Genomic DNA, 15,169 nt, shown 5'->3' with positions numbered 1-15,169 from the left:
GGGCAGGTACAAGATAGAACGAGGCCTGTCATTGGATGAGAAGGAAGGATGGGCGGGAGAGAAGTTTGAGGAAGGAGGAGGAGACTGGAATGGGAAGAGGAGGAGAAGCAGCGGAGAGAACATGGAGGCTGATGTTAAGATTCCTCTCTGCACATTTACAGGTTGTTATAAATATTCTTAAGGGGTGGGTGTGTACAGAGCTTTATATGTTTAGGTGGGCAATTATATCAATTGGACCAGAGGTTTTTGTGTTGTGTGTTCTTTCATATGGTGATTTAAGAGAGTATGTGGCGGCCAGAGACATTAAGCTGCCACGGAACTGGGATGTACATTTCTGGCATGGTGGCGACCTGCCTTGGGAACTAGATGGGTAGAGAGATGGTTGCCCGGCTCAGAGAGAAGCCATTGGCTGTGTGATATGGGATGGAGCAGAGCAGGTGAGAGGCTTTGCTGACTGAGATGAAGATATCTACCAGATATCTCGGGGCACTGCAGTGCCGGATCTAGTGCAGGGTAAAAGAAAGCTTTATTATAATTTAACAGCAACAGCTTTTCACTGAGACCCCAACATAGCAGGAAACCTTACTAAACACATTTTTGTTTTTGCACATAAGAAATAGAGGATTTTAGAAGATAGGAATTTGATTACATCACATAAAACTATGATTTAAATGTAATTTGGTTTGATTGTAGAGTGTACAGTTGTATCACCTCTTTTCTGTTCCTGCATGGTGACTGTTTTCTGTCAGTAGAATGTTGGAGCGGTATAGTTTCTATTGTGGTATAGCATGTGCCAACATCTGGGCATATTTCTAATCTAACAAGACCCTACTCTTGTTTTTGAAAGACCTGGTATGCCAAAGTTTGTAAATACTGGCAACCTTAAAGCCTTGTAGAAAGTGAAGCAGGATCTGTCTTTCCAAGACTTTATCCAAAGGGACTTAGTTTTACCCTTCCCATGACTATCTTTGGGACAATTAGACATATATCAACAGCTTGTCATATGGCTGGTATTGTTATTCAAGGATGAAACTAGTAAGATGTAGAATTCGTATGCCATTATATGAGCTAAATGCTAAATTAATAAATCATTCTGTCATTATCCTGTAGACTCTAAATGGGAGATATATAATGTGATTTCCAAAGGGCTGGCTACCCTATCAAGAGAGGAAGCAATGTAAAACTAAGAATTGCACTCTCTTGATCAAAGCAACCATTCCTTCACATATTTTGATGGTTAGGCATCCAGACCAAATTTCCATACAGAAATATTGCTGCTAAAAATAAAATACTAATACTAATACTAGTCCTCAAAGCTATGATTTCAAATGACAAAATACCAAGAAGAGGGGCTTCTGCCTGAAATTCTTTCCCACTGTCTTTATCAACCCTGTTCATCTTTCATTCACTTTCCAGGGAAGACCCCACTCACTTCAGAAATACTTTCTATGTCATCTCCAACTGATGAGCAGACTGCTTGCTGCTACCTCTCCTCTGTTCCAAGCTGAATATTTGTTCTAAGAAGAGAGTGCATCCTTTACATATAACATTGCCAGGCTTGTAGAAGTCATGGCGAATGAAAGCTATAAAGAAATTAGAGGGCTGGAGAGATGACTCAGTGGTTAAGAGCACTGACTGCTCTTCCAGAGGTCCTGAGTTCAAATCCCAGCAAACACATGGTGGCTCACAACCATCTGTAATGAGATCTGATGCCCTCTTCTGGTGTGTCTGAAAACAGCTACAAGTGTACTTATATAATAAATAAATAAATCTTTAAAAAAAAGAAAAAAAAAAGAAATTAGAGGCATTGATTCACATGACTCACTGAAATTCAGGTTCTTCAGTATAATCGCGTGCTTAAATATTTGTCTCAAATTGAACCAGAAGTTACAAAAAGAGAACTTCGCTCTCTATAGGTCGGTATCTGTATGCAGGTGAAGGCTGGCACTAGTTAAGCCGAGGCCTGTAATTGGACAGTGAGAAAGTGGGGCGGGCCCATAGTTTGGTAAAGGGAGAGAGGAAAAAGAGAGGAGAACCAAGATAGAGGCAGAGAAGGATGACACAGATCCGTGTGGCCTTAAATGGCCATAGGTAGTTATGAGTATTTCTTAAGGGGGTCAATTTGTCTTATCTATGTGGGCGGTTTATATCTTTATCAATTGGTTATGAGTTTATTGTGTGGACATATTATGGATTGAGAATTTAACATATACATCAGATTGCTAAATTACAGTTTGTTGAGTCATGATTTTAATGGGTTGTTGGGAGAATTAGGGGGTGGATGCTGGGAATGAAAACAGAGCAGAGGCTGAGAGCTATGAGAGGTCAGCTGCTTCTGGGACTAGAGCAGATCACAGAACCACACGGAACCAGAGAGTTCCTGGCTGGCCAGCCAGGAGAGGGCAGCTAGCCATGGGGGACTAAGAGACCACCGGAGCTAGAGGATAGCTAGGGGTAACGTGGTGTGGTGCTACACTAGAACCAGTCGCTGCTGAGATAAAAAATACCCTATGGATGCCACGTGGCCCTAAGGTGCCAGCTATAACCCCTCTCATTCATTCTCATGACTCTTATCCCTAAAATAAAATGCATTCTTAGTATTTGTGAGGATGTCTAAGTAGATTACACTTCCTGTTTTATGAAAGAAGTTGATTAAATGTCAATGAAGCAGAAAACAATTTTTAAAAATCCTTTAAAAATACAAAACAAAAACAAAGAAAAAAAAGAAATGAGAACATGCCTTTTAAGAGTATGGGAAGTGCTCAGAGAATATCAGCTCATATTATGTAGTTTGGTGGAATCGCTGTTGTAGACTGCTTGCCTTGCATACACAAGTCTCTAGTTTTGATCTGCAGCATTGAGAAGAGAAAAAATAAGTGTGTGCTTTCAGCATGCACCAACTTATTCTTTTCCCAGATTTGTTTAAGTTATGAGTATACTGTAGCTGTCTTCAGATACACCAGAAGAGACATAGGATCTCATTATAGATGGTTGTGAGCCATCATATGGTTGCTGGAAATTGAACTCAGGACATACTGGAAGAGCAGCCAGTGCTCTTAACCGCCAAGCCATCTCTCCAGCCCATGCACCAACTTATTTTAGCACACTTACCACCATTTCTAACAGAAGTAGCTTTCCTCCCAGTTTTGTGTATTCCACAGGAGTTCGAGTAAAAGGCAAAGACTAAAAAGAAACTTTACAGGTGATGTCATATAACCAAACAGCACAGAACAATTTGATGTTCTGCCCCAAGCTGCTTCAAAGAAGTAAAAAAACAAATGTGTATACACACAAGCACATGTGAGCACACACAAGTACATGTGAATACATGGAGTACACACAAGTACATGGGAGGCAGATATGGAATAAAAGTTTGAAACAAATGTGGCCAAGCAGAGTATGGTAGTTCATGTTTACAATGTCAGCAGCAGGAAGGCTGAGACAAGAGGATGTTAGCAAGGCCATCCTGGGCTACATAATAAAAACCTCTCCAAAACCATGCCTAGCTGGTCATGGTCAGGTAACTGAAGCAGGATTACACATTCAAGATCAACCTAAGATGGACAGAGTCTGTATGAAAGGAAAAAACCCAAAACCTAAGGACTGGGATATAGTGAGTGACCTACAACGTACTTCCTTATACCCGTTTGGAAATCCAATTAAGGCCAGCAAACTGTTCCCTGGGTCAATGGAGTTCCCCTTACAGATCAACCACCTGTGGACACAGTGCAGCCACCAGCAAAGTTCAGCAAGAAAAAAGGAACCATTCCTTCATTGTAAAACTTACTTTAATGATTTCTGTGCTTTTCCTTATAAGAATAAAACATGACAGCTAATCTTCAATGCTGAAAACCAGAGGATCGGACAAAAATCACATTTATTTCACCAGCTCTGACAGGTGCAGATAGAGAATTCACAAAGCTCCGAGACCACCTGACACACAAGACAAGGGGGTGGACATCAGAAGTGGGGCTCCTCAATTTAAAAATGCCCCAAGTAACTTGAAAGTCTTTAAGTTATAGTATTCTATGTACATCACGTAGGAAATGAGCCGATTTACAAGATGCTGATAAAGATACAATCAAACAATCCTTCACAGAAAGAATAGTCCTGAACTGGTCAACCGCAGACCAGGGGGGTTTCAGTCACTCGATCACCAGCTGATATATTCACTTTGTGATATTTTCATTTCAAGTCAATTCTAAAAAACACCATGACTTAAACTCGAAGGCAGACATTATTGTTGAGAATTTTCTGAAATGGCCAGTGTATGTAAAAAGGCTTAAAAGGCAACGTCAACTTCAGCCTCGGGTGGCGTGAAGTGGTGAGTTGTACATTAACACTTCCTCGGGTTCCTGAAACCTTTCGGTGATGTTGGCAATATGGCCTTTAAAACCTCCTCCTGAAAACTGTACTTATGTATCTATTTCTCTGTTCCCACATTTACAGATCTTGGGTGTCCAGCAGAAGAGTTCTCATCCGGCAGAGTACTTAAAGGTTGTTAATGTTCCTATCACCAGCAGCCGAGTCACGTGCTTAGTTCTGCTCCCCAGAAGCAATGTTAGTCGCCAGCTGCAGTCGAGGAAGGCGGAGAGCAGGTGCTCACTCAGACTTTTTCCCAAGCTTCTTCATCTTTTCAGTGTAGGCATGGTACTGGACATCCGTCCCAAAGATTCTGTCCCACCACGTGAAGGTGGAGGCGTAATTCCCAATGAAGTTCATGTGGTGGAAATCGTGATGCCGAGCACCGGTATAAAAAGGGATGTAGTTCAATGGGTTGAGAGGGATATCATAACCACTGAAATGCAAAGGACGCAGGTTACTCACGAGACACATGCCGAATGAATGGTATTTTCATTAACAGTCACAGGCCCGTTAACAAGTAACAGTCCTCTTTACCCACATTGTTGAATTCCTCACAGGCTTACAAAAGATAAAAACTGGGCAGGGTGCGGCGGCAGACACTCTAGCCCCAGTTTTTGGGAGGCTGAACAGAAGGACGGTCAGTATGTGGCCACCCTGAGTTACAAGTGAATTGCAGGTCAGCATGGGCTTTGAGGCCCCAGCTGGAAGGACAACAACAGCAACCACAGCAGAACTTACAGAAAACAGTACCTGGTAGGGAACCTGACAACCTTAAAAGATAATGGAAATCTGACACCAGGGAATGAAAGGTGAAGTGCATAACACTACTTGTGGTAAGGAAAGGTTGTGTGGAATTAGCATCAAGTATTTTAAAAGTTAAAATGCTACTGTGCTGTTTAAGTTGGGAGAATAAATGACTTCAAAAAGAATCTTGTTTGGTCTTCTCTCTGTAATCTTGGTATCTAAAATTGGCTATAACTCTTTCTCCTGTCTCCAGTCTGTGGGAAGGAAGCATCTAAAACATGTATATATTACAAGCAGCGGCTTCCCTAAGTGCAGGCTTTAGTCAGCCCTACCCAGAGACCAGCAACGACCTAGCATGGCAGAGGCTCCAGGCTTCAATGCTCGCTTGGGACTGGGCTCGCTGCAGCACTCAGCACTTTGCTTGACAAGACACAAGATGTACACTGTTGTCACGCAGTGCATCAGCCCATAACAACACCTATTGCTTGAACTCTTACTCAGTGATTATGGTCCTCTGCTAAAATATAACATGGGAGATGGCTGTGCTTAAAATGCTTCTCATGCAGGCCCTGAGGATTGGAGCGCAGGTCTCCAGAAACCCACAAAACAGCTGGGTGGCCTGCCTGTAATTTAAATCTCAAAAGGCAGGGATGGGATAGCCACAGATACAAGCTGGCTAGCAAGTTTTCGGTTTGACTGAGAAACCCTGCCTAGATCAAGTTTATATATACCCCCACACATAAAAACATGCGTTCACACACACAACCACACCAACACACACAGAAAATAGGAAAATGATGCCTTTTACCTGAACAAAAGCATCACTCACCTGTGCACATCGATGGTTTCTAGCAAACGCATGGTCACCCATGCCCACAGAAGAATTACGTGATCACACAAAAGCACAATTCCAATGAAAAATCCAGTCCCAAGAATTAGGGTTTCCAAGGGATGTGCATATTCTGCTTCGATTCCAAATGGAGCCTAAGACACAGAGTAAGAATTCCTTACTGTGTTGTGATGGTATCCATGTGTCAGCCTGCTAGCGCCCAGCTGTGCTGCGGTGTGGGCCCAGCTGTGCTGCGGTGTGGGTCCAGCTGTGCTGCAGTGTGGGCCCAGCTGTGCTGCAATGTGGGCCCAGCTGTGCTGCGGTGTGGGCCCAGCTGTGCTGCAGTGTGGGCCCAGCTGTGCTGCGGTGTGGGCCCAGCTGTGCTGTGGTTTGGGCCCAGCTGTGCTGCAGTGTGGGCCCAGCTGTGCTGCTGCAGTGTGGGCCCAGCTGTGCTGTGGTGTGGGCCCAGCTGTGCTGCGGTGTGGCCAGTATCTGAATCAGCAGACTGTATTCTCCACTTAGGCAGTCAGAGGTCTCAAGAGCAAGAATGAGGCTTCCCAAGGAAGAAGGGATTCACATGACAGCTACAGAGCCCATGCCTCACTTTCCAGCTTTTATCTCTGCAACCCTTGGACCTCATACTGAAAAACCAATGTTTTTCTCTTTGAGACAGGATCTACATAGCTGAAGCTGGCCTTGAACTCACGATATCCCTGTCTTAGCTTACGTGTTGGGATTATAGGTACATAGTTCCAGACTTCAAATAAACCCATACTCATATTAGCTTTGTGTTGATTTTCTCAGGAGAATCCTAATTATTCAATTTATACATAGTTCTATAAAATTATATTGTTTGTATAGATAATGATGATAGCCGAGCTATACATATACAAATGACAGTAACAGTTCTCAGCATATTTCTTACCAATGAAAAGGTCTAGTGATATGAATGTCTTAGTATTATCTCTTATCTAACTTCAACTCTAATGAAACACTTATTTACCTATTTGTGTGTGTGTGTGTGTGTGTGTGTGTGTGTGTTCATATGCATGTGCACTCAGGTCAAAGGCCAACCCTTAGGAGTCAGTTTTCTTACCACTTTGTGGGATTCGGGGATCAAACTCAAGTCACTAGGCCCTTAGCTCTTAATTATAAATCTGTACCACAAGGGGACACCTATACATGCACACACAGTAGGCCAGCCTCAATCATGATTTTGTTTTCCCAGGTTACATTTACCCTAGATTAACTACTGTCCTAAAGTACTAAGTGGAGACACTTGAGAAATGTTTTAAATTATGTATCGTTCTGTGTAATGTCCTATCAGTCTCAGCCCTCCCAATGACACTTCTGTCCAGGGTTTATATCTTGAACACACTGCCTGCCCAGTAGTCACTTTTAGCTGTCTTATTTAGCATGGTATCTTATCTGTGCTTTCAGGTATCCACTGTGACCTACAGGAAAGGAACTTGCCTTAAAAACTAAATATCTCATCTGAAAATGTACTGCACCTGAGGAATTGCTTTAGTTTAAATAGTAAGTGCTTATTGCTTACTAATCTCACTTATGTAAACCTAGTATTACTATTCCCACCTCCAATCTGCCAGGCATCTATCAGGACGTCCTGATGTGATGAGAGAATGAGAATCAGAACTACTCTGTGTAAGTCTTCAAAGTCTCCCTTTACCATGAATCATATAGAGATCTACCCTTAATTACAGGTATGTGTGCATGTGTGCACATGAGAACAGGTGCCTGTGACTATGAGTGGCCTAATAGAGGTGCTAGGAATTGAGCTCCAATCTTCTTCAAGAAGATAACCATTCAGTTATCTCTCCAGGTCCCGCCATGACAGTTTGACACTGAAGGAAATCATTAGGCATGGCTCTGTATGTACATGCACATCATGTTATGCCAATAGTAAAGAAATAAAGGGGACCGAGAGCTGGCTCAGGGCGTAAGGATGGGTGAAGATGTTTGCTATGCCAGCCTGCAGTTGTTTTTGATTTCTAAAGCCTTCTGAAGTGGAAGGGAGAGCGCTGGAAAGATAGGCTGGTGGTTAAAAGCACCTGCTCTCCTACAAGAGGATACATGTTCAGTTCTCAGGATCCATATTGGGTAACACCAATTGCCTCTAACTCCAGATCCAGGAGATATAACACCTTCTTCTAGCTCTGAGAGCCTTTGAACATGGGATGAACACACATATACTCAAGTGCATATATATTATTATATATATAATTTATATATATATGTGTGTGTGTGTGTATATGTGTATGTGTGTATGTATACATATATATATATGAGAGTTGACTCCACAAAGTTGTCCTCTGACCCTACATGTATCCTACCCACCAAGTCCTGTGTGTGCATGCTCATACATACACACATAATAAAACTCAAAAAAGGGAAAAAAAGAAGACATGAGACAAAATACTACTGATAGCTCTTAAAACGCCCAAACAATAAACGAGGTTTTCCCACTTCAGTAGATTCTAACATACCTGGAACTCGTGATGGACTTTATGAATGTATTTATAAATCCTCTTGTGGTGAAGGAGTCTGTGCAGGAAATAGTGCCAGGTATCCTCGATGACTGCACAGCCCAAACACCTTGCCAGAGTGGAATACCTGGGAGAGGCAGACAGCAATGAGCACAAAGTAACCGAGATTAGGATGCTGCTCGGACATTAAACCTGGCCCCCGTCACTAGACCTTCTGATTGGTAAGAAATCTACCTGCATCTATTACCCATCAAATTCTCCCAGCTTCAAGAGAGCTGAGCTGGGGGTGGTAGCTCACACCTTTAAATCCAGCTCTTGGGAGGCAGAGGCAGAGGCAGGTAGCCCTCCCTCTATGAGTTTGAGGACAGCTTGGGCTCCAAGCCAGCCAGGGCCACACAGTGAGACTTGGCAGATGAGGCGACATGTTCCAACGTGAAGGGGAGGTTAAGGAGTGTCAACCCATTTCCATTAGATTTATGCTGCCAAAGACCTGGGTACAAACCCAGTTTAAAAACCAGTCTGAAGTTAACAGTAAAGCCGTTGCTTTATCCATCACAGAAATACTTAACTTAAATGAGATAATGGAAAATAATTTATTATACAAATATGCTCCACCATATTATTTAAATACTGAAATATTTAGTAGTAGGAAGTCTTTGTAATCCCCTCATGTACTTATCTCTAGATTTCTCACAACAGCTAACAACATACACGATGTGTAACCATTGTACTGTTGTTTAGCGAATAACAAAAAACCATTTACATGGTTCAGAAAGAATTCAACTTTATTTATTTATTTATTTATTTATTTATTGAAACAAGACCTCATTATATCTGAGGCAGGCTATGGACGAGCTGTGTAGCCCAGGAGGAGTCTGCAGCTTCAGGTCTACCCACCTTCATTCTCCTCCCGAGTGAGGGGACCACAGGTGTGTGCTACCACATCCTGTTTAAAAGATTCATTCCAAACAGTGCTCCTAGGTTCTGGTACATGTATATTCAGTTATATCAGGACATAATAAATTTCAGGGTATTACCCAAATGGAGACGATAAACATTATCGATAAGCAAAATGTAATTAAAAAATAAACCATGAATGAATATGAATGTCAAATGATCACTGACATACCATCTTGGCATTCTTTCCCAATCATAAGGAATATTGAAAAACTCTGTAAAATAGTATGTTCCACAAATTAGAGGCAACTGGATAAAAAAATGATTAAACAGAATTCCTTTCAAACACTTCCACTGGCCTTCGAAGGTTTCTGGTTTATCCTATAAAAGAAAAAAAAAATCACAATATTTAAAAGTAGTCTGCTATCGGTAGATCAGCTGAACAGGTAGAAATAAATTCTTCAAAGTTTCTCTAATATGTATACAATCCTTCAGTCTTGTGCTGTGTTCAGTTTATACTGCGTGGCAAGTGATCTTATGATTACTTGAAACAGGTGTAAAAATTGTCGTTAACAAATAGGGTAACAGGGACCCAAAACCAACGTAAGAAGCAACAGAAGAAGCTACCCAGGCTTAGCTGCCCAAGGGACCCTTCAAAGAAGTTCTGTTCCGTTTACACTGAGTGCCCCATGGAAAGTCTGCACAAGTAGAGCTGGGAGCTTTTACTACAATGGCACTCACTGGATCCAGTGTTCAGTGGTATTCATCCGTAGAAATAAGTACCTTCTGTATACACATGGTGGCAGAGCTATGAGAACTTCATGTTCAAGACAAAAAGGGATGTGAGAGTCTGTTCTTAAAATCTCAAGACCTCCTGATGTGTGTACACACAAAATACAAACAATAAAATATATACGAAACAAAACCAAAATGAATCCTTAATCTAAGAATCAACCTTACAGGCTTGGGCTAAAATACTGAACTAATTAAGCAGCTATGATGCTCACGGTGACATCAGTTTCCTTAGCAGTAAAACAAGTGAACGACACACAGTAGCTTTAGACTGCATTTGTATTTCTGCTCGAAGGAATCTTTGACCCCACTTCAGTCCTCAAGTCTATGAGACGCAGGCTTATCTGGGATGGCATCTTTAGTTTCCTAGGTAGGTTTACGTAGAAAGATAACCAAGCTGGGGGCAAGGGGGCGGTGGTGGAAAGAGAATAGCAGAAAATGGCACCGACCGTATGTGAGACCCGGGCTTCCTTAGTGTGGGACTAGAATAATCAACTACTGTTATTCTACTATTACAACGAATAAAACTGCAGGCTCTGTTGTTTATATATGTGCAAGCCGGCTAGGATGACACTTAAATGTATGCCTAGCTTACAGTAAATACCAGAGCTTACCAGTTCTTACTTAATATGCACATCTGTACCCCCAGTATGAAGGGATAACCCCACTGGGGCCATGGACCTCAGAGATATTCTACTTAACTTCTCTTGTGAGGAAAAATATCAAAATGTGATTTTGCTTTTATTTTCCTTAAGAAACAATCCCAGCCAGGTCTGCTTCACTTGGCACTCACAGCGACCTTCCTCTAACTCGCAAGCGCGTGAATGACTGTCCAGTTGTGTAGTCACTTCGAAGTGGAAAGCGCTTAGTGCTGTGTACACACATTTTATGTGTGTGGGTCTTTTGCCTCCATGTATGTGCACCAGGTATACCTGGTGCCCCAGAGGCTGGAACTGGAGCTACAGACCTCTGTGAGCCGCCATGCGGGCTGTCTGGGAAAGCAGCCAGTGTTCGTAACCACTGAGCCATCGTTCTAGCCCTTTTCTCACTTCTTTTTGTTTTGTTTTTGGTTAGGGAGGAGGTGTGCAATATTTTTTGAGTCAGCCTCTTATGGCCTCAACCTGATCCTCCTGCCTCCACTCAAACACTAGGATCACATGTGTATACCACACCTCATGTGGAGGCAGCGGTAATTTTTTTTTTTTTTAATTAAAAAGTGTTCTACGTGTTAATATAATTCTTGAGTGTGTTATCTTGGGCTTTCTAAAGCACAGAAAAGAAGACATGAATCATTTTGTATACATTTCAGTCACAGCATGTGGGTCACATTTCACAAACAGAAGTGGCCTCCGCCATTTTTTTCCATTTAATTAATTGTGCCATGGGGATGGGAGGATCTGTGCCAGGGTCTGTCTGCCTTTCTTTTCTTTGTTTTGCTTTACTCTGTATTGTCGCTGTCTTGGACACAGGTCTCACTAAGTGGCCTGACTGACCAGACTGCGCTCAAACTCACTGAGATTCTCCTGCCTGCACCCGGCTCTAGGTCTTGCTCAGGCTGGCAAACCTCTACTACGCAGCTACAAGCTTTACTTTCTTCTCTTTATGTTAGGAGTTTGTATTGATTGGACATCACTTCTTAAGTACTGAAAAATTCACAGCCTGGAGTTTGGTGAAACTGGCGGGACTCTACTCAGCCTTTCGTTAGGTGGAACCAATTAGGGTGTGGGTTTCGTGGTTTCTGTACATGTGCTTGTACTGACTGTTCTAGGCTAGCACGCCCACATGGACTACATCCTCAGCCTGGTTTATTCTTTTCTCCTGCCATGCTTCCTTTGAAGGCCACCCACACACCCTGAGCGCAAACAGCTCTCCTCTGGAAAGGGTACCAGCACCTATGACCAAGCAGTCACTATAGAGTGCAGCGGAGGAAGAAAGGAGGAGGAAGAAAGGAGGAGGTAGACACATGGTGACTCAGCCTTACTTCTCAATGAATCAGTGGTGACACACAATGGCCAGAGTCACTTCAGTGACTCAGAATTCATGGCACTCTGAGTTGTTTCTCAGCTCTGGTCCTTTCATCAAAAGCACCTTGGAAATGTTCTGACTTTGACAAAGGCTGACAGCAGCCTCTGGGCTGCCTCTCTGTTTTATTCCCTTTCCCTTTTCTCCTCTTGGCCTAGAGTCCAAGGTACCCCAATGCCTAGGTTAGCTGCGTTGGAACCAGTGTGAGCTCTTCCTTACAGTGACTCACTGGGAGAGGCTGCAAAGCCAAGAGACTGACGAGATATGACCTGCACACCCAGCGAACCAGACGAATGCTCAATGCTCAATATCTACTTTTGCCACTGCTGTGTGCTCGAGTTTAGCTGGTTATGATTGGTTAGATTACCCAATGGTGGCATTTATAAAAAGTTCTTGGTAGTTGGTGACTGTCCGTGCCAGGTGGGGATAGAAAAAAATATAGGTGGGCCGATGGTTAAATCCAGGGCTGTGAGCATGCTGAAATCAGAATTTATGAACCGCAATTAGAGAAGCCTTACAGCTTCCTAAAGCCCACTTTTACAGACAATTCTTTGAAACACCATCAATTACGACCCACAGGTACTGTGAACAGACTGCCACCTAGCAGCACAAGGCACAAGCATTCTCAAGGTTAGCATAAACACACACTGGTGCTCACAAGACTGTGAAAGGTAAAACACCAGAACGCCCCATGAAGCAGTTTAACTGGGGATAGTTGGTGGAATGGCCACGCATTACTGGGTTAAATAAAACATATCATGAACATTAACTTCCCTATGACCTTCTTAAGCTATGCAAGCAGCTTCAGTTATTTCTACTGAACAGCACTGTTGTGTCTCTCAAAGCTCAATGTTCTCGGAAAACACCAATTACAGCATTTGGTCACAAGCCCATCATACTCACCTTTTGAATCTTGTACTTTCTCATGAAAGGTATAAACTGGAATAGAAAGCCAGGTAAAGAGAACAGGAAATAGATCGTCTCATGAACGATCAGGGAGCCCCAGGTTGCGATCTGGAACTTTGTATAGTTGTCCAACATATAGACCCAAGCATTCTTGAAGGGTTCCTGCAGAGGATTCTCAGGCAGCAGGGAATCTACGTAGTCTACAGCCAGGGATGCGGAGCTGAAGAGACCAACACTTTTGTTCATGGCCATTTTCAAATCTCTGCGAGGGGCCTTTTATTCCTATAGTAAGTAAACAGATACACAACATAAAACATTGACCGAATACTATTACCATCTCCATTTGTAGACACTGCGTTAAAAACTAAATGCTCCTTTCTACTCTCAAAGAACAGTGGGAAGGGAATTCCGAGCTAACTTTAAAGAGATTTTCAAACTAACATTAGGCTTGGACTGTCAAGGCTCAGTGGGCATTTGCCACTCAAGTTACTGAGTTTAATCCCTGGAACCCAAGTAAAGACAGACAGAACTCACTCTACAAAACTATCCTCTGATTTACACACATGCCCGCACACATATGCACACAGCTTAAAATACAAAAGAAACCAAGAAATTTGCCCAAAGTGACTGTGTAAACGTTCTGCCAGGAACAAACAGTCCTCAGTGCTTGTCAGCAAGGCCTGAGATCAAATGTGAAACGACAAAAAGCATCCCAACACGTGATAAAAAAGGGACAGAGGGTGCTTTAGAAAAACCTGGTGGAAACAATATTAAAGGCCATTCATAGTCAGTTCATAGAACAACAAAGCTAAACAGTCCCCCACAGCCCACAGGTTCAGTTAGGGGCCGGGGGAGAAGGCTCCTACATAGTGATTGCTGACTGAGCACAAGGAGTGGCTTCAGATCCCCTGCTCCCACATAAAAGCTAGGTATAGCAGTGGGCATCTGCAAAGCTAGGTCTGTAGCCCCAGCATCGTATTGAGGAGCTCCAGGTCCAGTGAGAGAGCCACCTGAAAAAAATAAGGTATAGAGCAAGTGAGAGAAACAGCCCAGGTTGACCTGTAGCCTCCCCTTGGGCACTCACAGGCAGGCAAGCCCATACAAACCAAGAAATTTCCTTCCCCCATGGAAGATACTTTTGCCAAAATGGCAAACCTTTTACTATTCAACAATACCCATTGCTCAGTCTGGTGTGCAAAGGGGAATTATCTACTCTGTTGGCTTAGGACAAATCAATTTATCATTTGCAAAACAAATAAACAAACAAAACCCCAGCAGTATTGCTATAATCCAGAAATAACTATCTCTTAACTCATGTGTGGAAGACAAACACGACAAGCTAGAGGGAAGCATGGCTTCTAACCTGCATTACATGTATGATGTCAGTCCGCTCACCTGCCCACTCTAGCATGGCTTCTAACCTGCATTACATGTATGATGTCAGTCTGCCCACCTGCCCACCCTAGCATGGCTTCTAACCTGCATTACATGTATGATGTCAGTCCGCTCACCTGCCCACCCTAGCATGGCTTCTAACCTGCATTACATGTATGATGTCAGTCCGCTCACCTGCCCACCCTATATACAATTAATAAAAATTAAATTAAAGCCCAAAAGACACTTACAGAATAGCATGCATAGTAACAGCCAAACATGAGCATGTAAACGCAAGTGCCTGGTTTTTATGTAACTCATGTACTTCCTCTGTACAGGGTCATACCATGCATGTATGCAGTACAGACACACAACCCAGAAAATGTACTGGGCAAAACTTTATATAGGGGTGGTCTGTGAAGTGACAGAAGGAAAACCTCCCTATTATACAATTTTAATTTCTCTTTCTTTCTCTTTTTCTTTTTTTTAAATTTATTTACTTTATTTATAGATGGTTGTAAGCCACCATGTGGGTGCTGGGATTTGAACTCAGGACCTCTGGAAGAGCAGTCAGTGCTTCTAACCACTGAGCCGTCTCTCCAGCCCCCATCTTTTTTTTTTTAATTTTGAGACAAGGTTTCTCTGCGTAGCCCTGGCTGTCCCGGAACTCACTTTGCAGACCAGGCTGCCCTTGAAAGCAGAGATCCACTTCCCTCTGTCTTCTGAGTTCTTGAGG

At 42.8% G+C, this 15,169-nt stretch overlaps 1 protein-coding gene across 1 annotated transcript; it reads right to left on the bottom strand.

The window, feature by feature from the left end:
* Window positions 1-3,770: 3,770 nt before the first annotated feature.
* Window positions 3,771-13,362, bottom strand: Msmo1 (methylsterol monooxygenase 1). Its single transcript, XM_032918756.1, has 5 exons — window positions 13,057-13,362; window positions 9,572-9,720; window positions 8,443-8,569; window positions 5,939-6,093; window positions 3,771-4,798 (listed from the first exon to the last, which is right to left on the bottom strand). Exons 1-5 carry the CDS (start codon window positions 13,309-13,311, stop codon window positions 4,603-4,605), a joined length of 882 nt encoding a protein of 293 aa, XP_032774647.1. The 5' UTR covers window positions 13,312-13,362; the 3' UTR covers window positions 3,771-4,602.
* Between the last annotated feature and the right edge of the window lie 1,807 nt (window positions 13,363-15,169).

This window comes from Rattus rattus, chromosome 13, assembly GCF_011064425.1.
Source record: "Rattus rattus isolate New Zealand chromosome 13, Rrattus_CSIRO_v1, whole genome shotgun sequence".
In the NCBI taxonomy this organism is placed as follows: domain Eukaryota; kingdom Metazoa; phylum Chordata; class Mammalia; order Rodentia; family Muridae; genus Rattus; species Rattus rattus.
This window is presented reverse-complemented; position numbering and strand designations above follow the sequence as displayed.

What these genes read in the sequence shown, in the direction of transcription:
- Msmo1 (XM_032918756.1), bottom strand. Translation starts at nt 13,311, where the DNA reads ATGGCCATGAACAAAAGTGTTGGTCTCTTCAGCTCCGCATCCCTGGCT. An exon ending in GAAAGTACAAGATTCAAAAG is followed by an intron (nt 9,721 to 13,056) that starts GTGAGTATGATG and finishes TTTCTTTTATAG; the next exon opens with GATAAACCAGAAACCTTCGA. An exon ending in GAAACCATCGATGTGCACAG is followed by an intron (nt 4,799 to 5,938) that starts GTGAGTGATGCT and finishes TTTGCATTTCAG; the next exon opens with TGGTTATGATATCCCTCTCA.